At 43.6% G+C, this 13605-nt stretch overlaps 1 protein-coding gene across 5 annotated transcripts in view; it reads left to right on the top strand.

The window, feature by feature from the left end:
- GDPD2 (glycerophosphodiester phosphodiesterase domain containing 2) overlaps positions 1–13605 on the top strand; it is a 33606-nt gene that overhangs the window by 3354 nt on the left and 16647 nt on the right. For 2 of the 5 annotated variants that reach the window (XM_007530761.3, XM_060182839.1), the window contains 10 exons: positions 14–107; positions 241–386; positions 494–576; positions 677–827; positions 3684–3905; positions 4102–4259; positions 6081–6228; positions 6404–6486; positions 6725–6753; positions 6846–7471. In XM_007530761.3, coding sequence (XP_007530823.1) covers positions 14–107; positions 241–386; positions 494–576; positions 677–827; positions 3684–3905; positions 4102–4259; positions 6081–6228; positions 6404–6486; positions 6725–6753; positions 6846–6898 — 1167 coding nt within the window. In that variant the 3' untranslated portion in view covers positions 6899–7471. Of the gene's footprint in view, positions 108–240; positions 387–493; positions 577–676; positions 828–3683; positions 3906–4101; positions 4260–6080; positions 6229–6403; positions 6487–6724; positions 6754–6845; positions 7472–13605 lie in introns of those variants that run through there. The other 3 variants (XM_060182840.1, XM_060182838.1, XM_060182837.1) reach the window with 2 other exon arrangements.

Raw genomic sequence — 13605 nt, 5'->3', positions numbered from 1 at the left:
CTCTTGTCCACAGGCCACAGCCCCATTCCTTCATATTGGAGCGATTGCTGGCATCACCCTCCTGGCCTGGCCTGTGGCTGACACCTTCTACCGTATACACCGAAGAGGTGCCAACTCCACACACACACCTCTGACTGTCAATGCTTCTGCTTCCTGCTGCATGCTGCTTTCTGCCCCCCCCCCACTCCCAAGAGCTCACCTGTAGTTCTTTCTCCTTAGCCTGTCCCCCATTGCCCACAGGTCCCAAGATTCTGCTACTGCTCCTATTTTTTGGAGTCTCCCTGGCCATCTACCTGGCCCCCCTCTTCATCTCCTCACCCTGTATAATGGAACCCAGAGACTTACCCCCCAAACCAGGTCTGATAGGACACCGAGGGGCTCCCATGGTGAGTATTGGGCTGAATTCTGACAGGACAGGGCTGTGGTGGCCAGGTCTATGAGTTTCTGGGCTCTCGTTCTTCTCTGCTCTCTCCTCGTCAATTCTCTTCCCCAGCTGGCCCCTGAGAACACCCTGATGTCCCTGCGAAAAACAGCTGAATGTGGAGCTACTGTGTTTGAGACCGATGTGATGGTCAGGTAAGTAAAGGAAGCAGGGGGGTACAGGGACACAGCAGAGGAGCCCTGGAAATGGTGACTAACACCACGATGTGGCCCTCTGATACCTTTGTGCCCACAGCTCTGATGGAGTCCCCTTCCTCATGCATGATGAGCATCTGAGCAGAACCACAAATGTGGCCTCTGTATTCCCATCCCGAATCACTGCCCATAGCAGCAACTTCTCCTGGGCTGAACTCAAGAAACTCAATGCTGGAACCTGGTTCCTGGAGGTGAGACCAACCTTAAAGAAGAGAGTGACCCACAGTCACTTGGGGCAGAGTTCACTCCTTAAACCCTGTGCTTGGGAGTTGGGCGGTAGCGCAGCACGTTAAGCACAGGTGGCACAAAGTTCAAGGACTGGTGTAAGGATCCTGGTTCAAGCCCCTGGCTCCCCACCTGCAGGGGAGTTGCTTCACAGGCGGTGAAACAGGTCTGCAGGTGTCTTATCTTTCTCTCCCCCCTCTGTCTTCCCCTCCTCTCTCCATTTCTCTCTGTCCTGTCCAACAACGACAATATCAACAACAACAATAACTACAACGTCAATAAAAAACAAGGGAAAATAAATAATAAAAAAATATTTAAAAAACCTTGTGCTTGACAATAGGATCCAACCTCTGTCCTCAAGTCACTTCCACCAAGTAAAGAATTGAGCTTCAGCAACAGGCTATCAGAATATGAAACCCAGAATTATAAAAATATTTTCCGGAGTACAGGAGAGAGAAGCCACTGCTTGGCAGAGTGGTTGTGAGAGAGGATGACTGTGTAGCATATGAAGTGAGAGTAGTTTTGAAGTTAGACCAGGTAGGAATAGGAATTTTAGTTGGAAGGAAGAACATGGGTAAAGCCCAGGAGTTTGAAAAAGTATTTCCAGGGAACAAAAAGTGAGTGTGGGAAACAGTGAGAACAAAATAGTTGGAGTGAAAACTATCCAGGTGTGTGGTCACAGAGCTTTGAATATCAGAGTTAAAAGTGCAGACTTTACTATGCAGGTAATGAAGAAGATTAAAAAGGATACTTTGTGGGGGCCGGGCTGTAGTGCAACAGGTTAAGTGCACATGGTGCAAAACCCAAGGACCAGCGTAAGGATCCCGGATTGAGCCCTGGCTCCCCACCTGCAGGAGGGTCACTTCACAAGCAGTGAAGCAGGTCTGCAGTTGTCTATCTTTCTCACCCCCTCTGTCTTCCCTTCCTCCCTCAATTTCTCTCTGTTCTATCCAATGACAACAGCAATAACAACAACAACAATAATAATAATGATAAACAACAAGGGCAACAAAAGGGAAAAATAACCTTCAGGAGCAGTGGATTTGTAGTGCTTGCACTGAGCCATAACCCTGGAGGCAAAAAAAGAAAAAAGAAAAAAAAAAGATACTTTGTGTTTCATCACCTCTTTTTTTCTGATTACAAAAGTAACACGTTTTGTTTTTTCAAAAAGTAAATATCAGAAGTGATCTATTTTTTTAAGTTTCCCATAATCTCTCTGAGATTATGACTGTTAATATCTGGACACATAGTCCATTACTACATATAAGTAGGGACACATGTATGTGTATAGGCACACATAAACATTTTGTTTTGCACAAGTGTTCATACACACATACACACACACACACACACATATATATATATATACATATATATATATATATATATATATATATATATATATATATTCTAGAGTTTTTACCACTCTGAGCTGACTTTTTCAGATAGAAAGAGCAAGGCAGAGAGAGAGAAGCACTGAAACTTCCTTTGATGTGATGGGGGCTGGGCTCCAACCTGGGTCACATGCACTATACATATTCTTTTGCAACTTGCTTTTTCCATTTAACTGTACAATGACATATCAGAGCAAAGGACATCTGAATTTGAATCTAGGCTCCACTATCAGTTAAGCCTGACTGCCATTCCTTAGTGTCTCTGTGCTTCATTTACTTCATTTGAAAAATGGGAACAATAACAGTCCCTGTACTGTAGAATTGTTTGGGAATGTTATATAGATGAATATACATAAGTACTTCGAATACTTCCCGGTAAGTAGTAAATACCTAGTAACTGTTTACAGTGAGCATCTGCATAGCAGTGATTAGAAGATAAGATCATTTGTCAACTAAAAGTGGGGAAGCAGAGAATGGAAGAGGTTTAGAATGGGAGGAATGGAAAGGGGAGCAAGTCAAGAAGAAGGAAAAAGGGACCGGGTGGTGGCACACCCAGTTGAGCACACATATTACAGTGCACAAGCACTCGGGTTCAAGCCCCCAGTTCCCACCTGCAGGGGGAAAGCTTTGCTAGTGGTGAAGCAGGGCTGCAGATGTCTCTTTGTCTCTTTCCCTCTCTATCTCTCTCTTCCTTTTGATTTCTGGCTGTCTCTATCAAATTAAGTAAAGATATATATTTTTAAAATTTTTATTTTTATTTATTTACTTTCCCTTTTGTTTCCCTTGTTTTTTATTATTGTTGTAGTTATTATTTGTTGTTGTTACTGATGCTGCCGTTGTTACACAGGACAGAGAGAAATGGAGAGAGGAGGGGAAGACAGAGAAGGGGAGAGAAAGATAGACACCTGCAAACCTACTTCACTGCCTGTGAAGTGACTCCCCTGCAGGTGGGGAGCCAGGGGCTTGAACCAGGATCCTTATGCCGGTCCTTTGCTTCGTGCCATGTGCACTTAACCTGCTGTGCTACTGCCCAACTCCCGTAAAGATCATTTTTAAAAAAGAAGAAGAAGAAGGAAAAAGATGGCCAAGCAGTGCAGAGAGTGAAAAATCTGATCACAGTGCCACTGTCCATGTAGTGTACTCTATCGTGACAGTGCTCCTCCCCACCACCAGTTCTAGGACTGAAAGAAACAGACAATTATAAATGTGCAACTAAGTTTGGGATTTGCAGGGCAGACAGGGTGGGAAACATGGTGTTAAGGCTGCTGGAAAAGTAGTTCAAGCTGTGATGGGAACATAGTCACAGTTTGGAGAAAGTACCTGGCTTAGAGATGGTCAAAATCCAGTGTACATGAGTAAAGATGGTAAATATCAGGAACTGTCCCCCAAAAATCTTAGGATCTTGAAATAATTGTCCTATTCTTTTAGAGACAGCCCTTCCGGGGAGCCAAACAGCTGTCAGAGTCTGATCGGAAAGAAGCTGAGAATCAAACAATTCCAACTTTGGAAGAACTACTACAAGAAGCTGCAGTCCTCAACCTCTCCATCATGTTTGACTTGCGCCACCCCTCACAAAACCACACATACTACAAAAATTTTGTGAAGCAGACATTGGAGACTGTGCTGAGTGCCAGGGTGCCCCAAGCCATGGTGATGTTGTCAGGACCCTCAAATGTTCCCTCTTGCCCCACCCAGCCTTCCCTGGGTCATGATGATACTTTTGAGGTTACCTATGCCTCACCCCACCTCATATACCTCATTGTGTAGTGAAGCTTCTGTAACTCCACTTCCACCCTGGACTCCCTAAAACTTCCCCAGCTTCATATCTGTCTTCCTTGAACCACAGGTTCTTTGGCTACCAGATGAGGATCGGGCTTATGTTCAACAACGGGCACCTGGATTGTGCCAGATCTATGGACATAGACAGTGGGAATGCAACAGAACTGAGGCACAACCCTATCGTCTTAACCTCCCTTATCAAGAATTGTCACATCTGAATATCAAGTGAGTGCTGAGGGAAAGAAGCTGAGAGGATCATGTAAGGTGATGCCTAATGGTTGGCAAGGGTCAATGCTGGGAGGCCAGAGACCATTCACTCATGCAACAAAGATGAACTATGGGTCAGGAATTATTTTTACAGGCATTGTGTGCACTACTGAAAGACAGACAACACAGCAAACCACACAACAAAAGCACACAAACAACAAAATCATACAACAAAACATATGCATATTGGATTTGTCCCCAATAAAGAAAAAAGAAAGGAAAAAAAGAGATATGCATATTGGACAGTGATCAGCAATAATGAGGAGAAATAATAGAGCCATTGGGGTTGAGTGTGAGAAGCTGGGAGTGTGAGAATGTGGGGAGGAACCACATTACAAAATGTGTTTTAAGAGAGCTGAGACCATAAGATCACACACAGGAAGCTAACAATGAAAAGAGCTACAGAAGAGTAGGAATGGCAGCCTAATGGGTAAGGGGAAAACAACACTGGAGGCGTAGACACAGTCCAAATTGGTAGGATTTTGTAAACCATATGAGAATGCTTTTGGCTTTCATGCTACACCAAAGACAAGTGCAGGCTGGAGAGAGAGCCCACTAAGTAGGACATGTAGATTATAGCATGTGCACAACCCAGATTCAAGCCACTATGGGGGTGGGGAGGGAGACTTCAGTACTGTGGTGTCTCTTCCCCTCCCCCTATATCTTTATCTGAAAAAAAGAAAAAATTGGCCTGGGAGCAGTGAAATCACTCATTTGTGAGGCTCAGGTTAAAAAAAAAAAAAACAGCAAGTACAATAGAGGATGAAGTCAGGGGAGAGAGTTCCAGATATGCACTGGGCCCCTGAAGTTCACCCATGCCATAAGCATGATGAACTTAAAAACATCTCATTGCTAAGGTCTCTTATAAAGTCCTTGTGGTCAGATAGAATAATAAAAAAAAGGACATGGACTAAATCATAGACTATAACTATGTCAAGGAGCTTTCCCTATGTAGCTACAATGGAGGAAAACGTAACAGCAGACTTGATCCTCGCCTTAGTCTTGTCTTAATCAACAGCAAGTGTTTCCAAGAGATATAAATGGTTACTGAATACACTGATAAGACTCTGAAATGTTTAAGTAGATCAAATGTACCAAAATGAAACATAAAAGAACAGATGTAAAGACCCAAATTTTGGGTTTCCCTGAAAGCTTAATTATAGAAAAAATAGAAGATAAAGACACTACCATCAGCAGGAACATGTGTACAAAAGTCCAGGGTTCAAGTGAGTCATCAGGAGGCAAGTGACATTGCTGAGAGCTAATATGACATTCGCTGCTTTCATACAGGCATAGTGCCAGAAGGCAGGAAGAACTTGGACCTATTTAAAGCTGGCCCATTACCACTTGGACTATAATATTCAGATACAGACCCCATACTTTGCAAGGATTGAATGAGGTCAGATTACAAAAGTTTGGATGGTAAAGAGAATTAATAACCCAGACCCTATGAATAAATGGTTGAAGGGCTCAGTAATTTTGGGTTTGAGGAAGAAAAGACTTAGAGGGACATGGTCACTATTCCACAGATCTCACACGGGATATAATGGGACAAAGAGGAGAAACACAATCATGAGGCTCTAGACAGCAAAGCTGGAGCCCACAGGTATAATTTACTAGGAGATAAAATTCAACTATGCAAAGACAATCACATCTGGTCAAGGGCTGCAACTTAAAGATAGAACTGATAGCTCCTTGGTAATGACACAAACAAGCACCAACAGGGGCTGCCTCCCATGCCTTGTGGCCCACAACCCTGTTTCTTTTCTACTTCCACAGGTCAATGCACCAGTGTAATACTTCAGTGAACCTGTTTGTAGTGAACAAGCCCTGGCTCTTCTCCCTACTCTGGTGTGCTGGGGTGGATTCGGTCACCACCAATGACTGCCAGCTGCTGCAGCAGATGCATCACCCTGTTTGGCTTATTGTAAGGGATCTGGGACTGTCTCCCCCCCACCCCCACCCCCACCCCCGCTCCCTCTTCTCTCATCACCAGTTCTTTTTAATCCTGTCCTGTCCTGTTCACTATTTACCCCCTTAAGTATTCCCCCCATATACTACCTTTTATACTTTGGCCATTGACAGGGACCTTATTCCCACAGCCCCCTCGAACCTACCTAATGATGTGGGTCATTACCAATTGTGTTTCCATTTTGCTACTTTTGTGGACCTTCCTCCTCCAAGGGTGAGTGTTTTGTGCTTCAAATTCTAAATTTTTAATCTCCCTAAACTCCTACTTCAGACTTAAATTATGCTACCAGGCATTTGAGGTTTAATCTGTTTGGTTCCTTTAAGATTTTGACACCCTTCCTTATACACTAATTTGGGTTAAAATTATGAATGGCATTTGAGGGGTGGAGCTTGGGGTCAAAAATCATGTTTGTAGCTGGCTGACTCACAATGAAAAGCTTTTCTCCCTATAGGAGATGTGCTAAGGAGAGAAAGAGAACCGGTAAGAATTTTCTCCTCTTACCTTATTTTCATCCTCCTACAGTTTCTCACTCCCTATTATGCACATTCCGCACCCCTCCCCACCTCACCCAGGCTTAGAAACAGCAGTGCTGCTGACCAGGATCAACAATTTCATAATGGAGTGAATGTTCTAGCCTGGCCCCAACCAGCCAGAGCCTGAAGCCCTTTTGCACTGGACTACAGGAAGGGAATGTGAACTGAAGTGAACTGTTGGTGGGTTGGGATGGTGTGAACTTTGGTAACAGTATATTTTGAACCATAAAGGCCCCATTGGGCTTTGACCTGAGGCAGTTTGGAAGACAACTATTCATGAGAAATTTATCTCCCCCAAAAATCTAGAACAGACTTAAGTGGAAAAGAGATCACAAAGATGTCTCAAACCCCTGTGTATGTGTTCTTGTGTGGAAGGCATGTGTCCGGGATGGGTAAGCTTGGAACAGCAGTTGAAGGAGATGATAATAATAGCCTTTCCTGCAGAACTGTAAGATGAAGGTCACACCAACCCCATTCCTATGACTCACCTGATTCATTTAATTTCACAGCTTTCCTGCCTTGAGTTTGGGATAAAGAGTCCATCTAGTCATATGGCTGTGCCTACAGTGTTTTTTTTTTTTTTTCCTGTGTATAGCTATCTTGTTAAGGTTTCTATATCTTGTATATTAATCTGTTGTTATTCATTGAACGGAATTCAGTTTTGATAGGAGCCTAATCTTTTCAACACTGTGACTCAGTGGAGACTGCAATTTTCATCTAGGGTTACATTTACATGACATGGCACGGAGGGGGTCTTCATACGATCTGTGGGTTGAAGGTGGGAGAGGAGCACATGAGGCTATGAATGGATGCAAGAGAGAAGTAGGAGTACTGAAAGAGAAGGCGTTCTGAGTAGTGGCTGAGTAGTGTGGGGGCAGAATTGCGTTATAGCTCCACCTTGTGGTCACTAGCCCCAAAAGGCGGGCCACGTCAGTCGTCACTCAGAGTGACGTCTTTACTGAAAACCACCTGTTTTTCAGTGCCAGAATGGGGACCAGTGTCCTTGACTGAAGACTTTAAGGGCATGCCCCCAGTTTCATAATTTTTCGCTTTTCTGAGCTATGTGTCAGCTATGGTTCCCGGTCCTACCATCCCCTCGAAGAGCAAATTCCCCACTGTTTGCAGCTTATTGAATCCCTGGGCTAAAGATTTAACTAAGGTGACCAATGCTGAGTCTGGTGTAAGGACAGGAGGGACTAAGGGAAAAAAAAATTTAAAAACGGAGACGTGAAGGAGCACTGGGGCTGACTCTTCAATCTCTAGCAGCAGCCACTATTCGCCTCAGTTCGTGCCTCCACACAAAAAAGAGTGGGACGAAGGCGCTAGGAGGGTCAGGAGGTTCGGCTCCCAACTCCTCTCTTGCGCCAGAATGGGGCCCCAGGGCAATACAAGTGCCTATGAACAAGAGCCTACTCGCTTGGAAAACGGACTCAGAAAGCCCAATTCCCTAGATGCCGGATGCCTCTGGCCACTTCCGGTGTGGGATTAAGGAGAGCTAGTTTGAATTTGTGCCCCCGCCCCCTCCTTCTTACCCCCCTTTCCGCCATGCGCACACAAACACTTAACGCACACAGGCAGCGGTCACCTCCAATAAAGCTGGTCTGCAGGTGTGCAAAGGCAGGAGGTGCAGGGGCGGCCCCTTCCGGGTCCAATATTCCCCTGGGTCTACGCCACTTGCATAGTCTTTCCTGGACTTTCCCCCATGCTTTCCCCCACTTCTGGCACCACCAGTGGGATATAGTTGTGGGAATCCAGCCTGCCAGGGACTTCCCCCTTCCCTCTCTCCACTTAGCATTTATCACCACCTGCATTCGTACTTCTCTTTCCTGTCATCAAGCGGTACAGCCATGCAGTTTCCCTCTCCCCTCCTAAACTAACCCTAACAACCCCAGGGTCTTCGGCTGCTGTAGCCTCAACCGCATAGCACCCAGGCTATCCAATCGTGATCCTCTGACCTCAGGGACCAGAACCCTGGTCAGGATGTCAGAGCCCGGCCCCGTACACCTAGCCGTGGGTTGTCAGACCTGAACCTACCCAGGTAAATCTTAAGTCTTTCCAAAGGGACCACAAAGTTCTTAACTTCAATGAGGCCCTAGGCTAGAGATAGACTGTCAGAAACTTGAGGGCGGAGGGCTAGGGGGAGCTGTTCATTGGGGTTCGATTGCAGTTATTCTTAGTTATTTTTAGCTGTTGAGTCACAGATTCTGGCATCAGATTTGGGGCTAACAAGCTGGGCTGGGAGGGCTATTAATAGCACTCAGGCTCAGCCCCATCCTAATTTACTTTGGAAGAACAAGGAGCAAAGAACCTCCTCCCCCTTTCATCAAAGCCACTGGTGATGTTGTGGAATGGGGCAGTGGCTGGACAAGATGCTCTCTGGCTGCCAGTAGTTTTACCTTGGAATTCTTGAATGGAAGCCTACAAGGATACTCCTGGGCACAGTTCTACTCTAAACTTGCCATGACTTGGGGCTCTGCCACAAGGAAACGCCTGTTGTACTATCTGAGAATGAAGAGATGAGTCCCAGGGGGAGGGTTTATTGCGGCTGTGGCCTTATCCTGCCTAGACCTACTCTGGGGGCCAGAATGCTAGATTACTAAGAGGATTCTAGTCCCCAAAGGCCTTCATAAGGACAAGGTACTTCAGCATAATCCTAATAGAAGAGACATCAAGTCAGAGCTTTGTTAACTAAACATGTTAGAAAGCCACTTAGTGTTCTATTTCTTTACTTTTTGTATGGCCTCTGTCTCTGCTTACAGGGGGGAAATAGATCTCAAGATCTCTCCCTACCCTGTAGAGAAACTCATTGAGAAATTCATCTCCCTGGTTCCCCCTCCCTCACTCCGCCATGAATGATTATTTCTTTACAGTGCAATTTTTTTCTTGAATAGGCTGAAGTAGCAGTTTCCAATCCAATACATTGGAAATGACAGGGAAATCTTTATTCTTTACTGAACTGGTCACCAAAATTGTTCCCTTGCACATCCAATTTGCTAAAATTTCCACTGGCCAATGATATCCAGCCACATCAATGCCCCCCCAAAAAATTTCTGCCTCTTGGAACCCAGGTCTCCTACCTCCTAAAATCTGAAGGCTTTAGAGTAAGGGGTACTTGCTGAAAAACACTATAGTGGCCCAATGAAGCTCTGCTTCCAAGTATGAGCTTAGATTATCAGACAGCAGCAGGCTGCATTGCTCCAGCTTTATTTGCTGAAGGCATGTGAGTGAGGGTTCATGGAGTGAGAAACATTAGGGTGCATGGAGCAAGAAACATCTCTCCTTCCCAAAACCTTTGCGGTACTCTTCTGTTGCAAAAGCTGCCTGGTTGCCAAGCAACAGCAGCTCCTGCAGAGATTTGGATCAGCTTTCAGTCTGTAGGGGGCGCTTGTTTCCTTGGGGGTCTCAGGCTGTTGGGAGGGGATCCTAGTATCAAGCCCTTAGTGTCATTGACCTTCTTCTTGCCATTCTATGAGTCTAGTCTGAATCTCAGAGAATCTGTGAAGTGAGTAAAAGTTCACTATAAATCTAAAGATATTTTATTCAGAGTCATTAAAACAAAAATACAAAAGAGAGACAAATCTTAAGGAAACCATGAACTGTCAGAGAAATCAGCCTAAAACCATCATTTTCTGTGGATATGTGTGTGAACCAAATGTCAGAACTCAGTGGATCATCTTTTGTGACAAGGTCAGCATCATGAACTTCCTGATTCTGTGAGGGGGCAGGGACACAATGGCCTGAGACCTGATGAGCTTCATTAGCCATTGAAGGTACACAAAAACTACAGGTCCAGCTAGGGAAGAGCTCAACTGGTAGGTCGTTGGACTTGAGTGAAGTTTCCAGTTTAATCCCTTTGATCCCTGGCACTGAATATAGCAGAATAGTGTTCACCCCCACTCCCCTCAATAAAATCTTAAAAATAAATATGCAGGGTGTAGTTTGGTTGCACCTGGTAGAGTGCACATATTACCATGCTTGAAGACCTGGCTTCAAAACTCTTGTTCCCACCCTCAGCGGATAAGCTTCACAAATGTTGGAGTAGTATTGTAGTGTCTCCTCTCTGTTTCTCTATCAAAAAGAAATAAAAAATGGATGTTAGGATCAGTGGAATGATGATATGCAGGCAATGATAACACCAGTGATAACACTAGTGGCAAAAAAATGCTGCTTCAATGCAGAAGTAACTTTTAAGTCATGAATACTACTATCAACTACTTTTTGTAGAAATCCTTAAATATCAGTTGTTACCTCCCCTCATGAATACACAGTATAAAAATCTCTATATCTGGGCTGAGGGGGGTGGTGTTGCACCTGGTTGAGTATACATGTTACAATGTGCAAGAACCTTGGATTCAAGCCCCCGGTCCCTACCTGCAGGGGGACTCTTAATGAGTAGTAAAGCAGTGCTGCAGGTGCCTCTCTGTCTCTCTCCCTGTCTATCTTCCCATCCTTGCTGGATTTTTCTGTCTCTATCAAATAAATAAATAAACAAATGTTTTCCACATCAAAACCCCAATCTTAGAATCAGTTCTCTTAGAACAATGTGAAAACTGCTATTGGTGTCCATGGGAGGTGGTGCAGTGGATAGTATTTGACTCTTGAACATGAGGTCCTGAGTTTAATTCCTGGTGTCATATGTGTCAGAGTGATGCTCTAGTTCTCTCTTTCTCTCTCTCCTGCTCTTACTTACTCATGAAGGTAGGAAGGAGAGAAGCAGGGAGGGAAGGAAATAATATTTTATTTTATTAATTTTATTTTTTCTGCCACGAGTGTTATTTTGGGGCTTGATACCAGTACTATGAATCCCAGTGGCCATTTATTTTTTCTTCCCTCCTCTTCTTCTTCCTCCTTCTCTTTCTTCTTCCTCTTCTTCCCCATTTTCCCTTATTTTACTGGATAGCATGAGATAGATAGATAGATAGAGAGAGAGAGAGAGAGAGAGAGAACTTGAGAGGGGAGGGGCATAGAGAGGGAAAGAGAAAAATTGACACCTGCTGATTTGCTTCACCATTCTTGAAGCATCCCCTCTGCAGGTGGGGGAGGGGAGACTTGAACCTAGATCCTTCCATGTGGTAATGTGTGTACCACCACCCAACCCTAGAAGGAAGGTTTTAAAAATCCAATTATTGATATTCAGTGTGGGACCCAAAGCAAATCATCCACCCATCTAAGATAATGAAGCTGCCTACTCACTGATGGCACCAAGGGTGCTTTGAAGCCCATCCAGTCCTCAAGAGTGTTTAGATGGCAGGATAAATGACACCTGTATCTCAGAGCTTTCTCCTTGCTTGGCAGTCCTTGAATTATCAAGGACATGGTACCCCCCACCCCTAAGAGGAAAAATTATTCCACTATATTCTCTGCTGCAGAGGGAAAAAAAAGAACAGAGTATGTTCTGGCAAGAAGAAGAAGGGATAGTAATTTCACAAGATAAAAATAGGAAAAGTAACCAAATGTGGCAATGGGTTAAAGACAGAATTGTAGGGCTGGGTGGTGGCAAGCTAGGTTAGTGCACATGTTGTCATGCTCAAGGACCAAAGTTCAAGCCCCCAGTCAACATCTGCAGGGGGAAAACTTTACAAGTGGTGAAACAATATTGTATTCTTCTTCTTCTTATTATTATTATTATTTATCAGAGCACTGTTCAGCTCTGGTTTGTAGTGGTGGTACAGGGGATTGGACCTGGGACTTCAGAGCCTCAGGCATGAAAGTTTCTTTGCATAATTATCATGCTATCTACCCCAGTCCATAGGTGTCTCCCCCAATTTATCTCCCCCTCTCCTCTCAGTTTCAGCAAATAAAATTAACAAACGAATCATTAAACAAAACTTTTTAAAAAGACAGAATTGTTTAGAAGGAAAGAGAATTAGGAAAATAAGGGGTAACTGTATAAATGTGGACAGATAGTTTTAGAGAAGACGGTTGGCCTATGTCTACAACTTTAGGGGAACTGTGGTAGATTCAGGGGAATTGTGGTGGATTGGGGAGAGAGAGTGAAGATTCAGAACTCTGGTGGTGGAAATGGTGTGGATTCAAATCCCTGTCTACATGTAATTCTGTAATTTAAAAATATAAAAAATACATAAAAGAAGATTAAAAAGACAGAATTGTTATTCAGTGGACTGGCCAAGGGAGTTCAAAATTAACTATAAATAAACTTTACTTGGTCTTCTACAAACTAATACACCTACAAGTTTTATGCGCAATAATTATGAAAAGTAATATTTATGAAGGAGTGCCTAAATAGGAGAAAGTAAAATTGTAAACTGGTAAATTTTATGTGTCTTGTTTATTTGAACCTTTTACTACAATGCAAATTTACAGGAAATTTTCTTGTATATTAAGTGCCCTGAGAGGTGGTGCAATGGCTAGAACACTGGGCCTAAGAGCCTGAGGACCTGAGTTCCCTTCTAGGTGTTACATATGCTAGAATAATGTTCTGGTTCTCTTTCTCTCTCTTTCATGTAAATAAATATTTTTTTTCAAAGTAAATTTAAAAAAAATGCCTGTGGGGACTAATGTGACTAATCTTTTAAAAGGGAAACTAAAAAAGGATCATTATGGGAATTTGTTTAATGTCTTACATTTGCTGTTTAAAAAATGTATTAGTGATTGAATAGTGATTTACATGATTATATGATAACAAGGGTATAGTTCCACACTATAACCTACACAGTAAGTTCTGTGCCCCCGCCTCAGTCATTTACTTTTGAAGCTGGGAATTTAGATATCTAGGGAAGATGTATCTATGTCATTTAAAAATCTATACTAAAAGTAAACATATGTTCTAAAATTTACA

Source organism: Erinaceus europaeus, chromosome X (assembly GCF_950295315.1).
Source record: "Erinaceus europaeus chromosome X, mEriEur2.1, whole genome shotgun sequence".
Classification (NCBI taxonomy): domain Eukaryota; kingdom Metazoa; phylum Chordata; class Mammalia; order Eulipotyphla; family Erinaceidae; genus Erinaceus; species Erinaceus europaeus.
The sequence above is the reverse complement of the archived record's forward strand: the minus strand, read 5'-3'. Positions and strand labels throughout refer to the sequence as shown.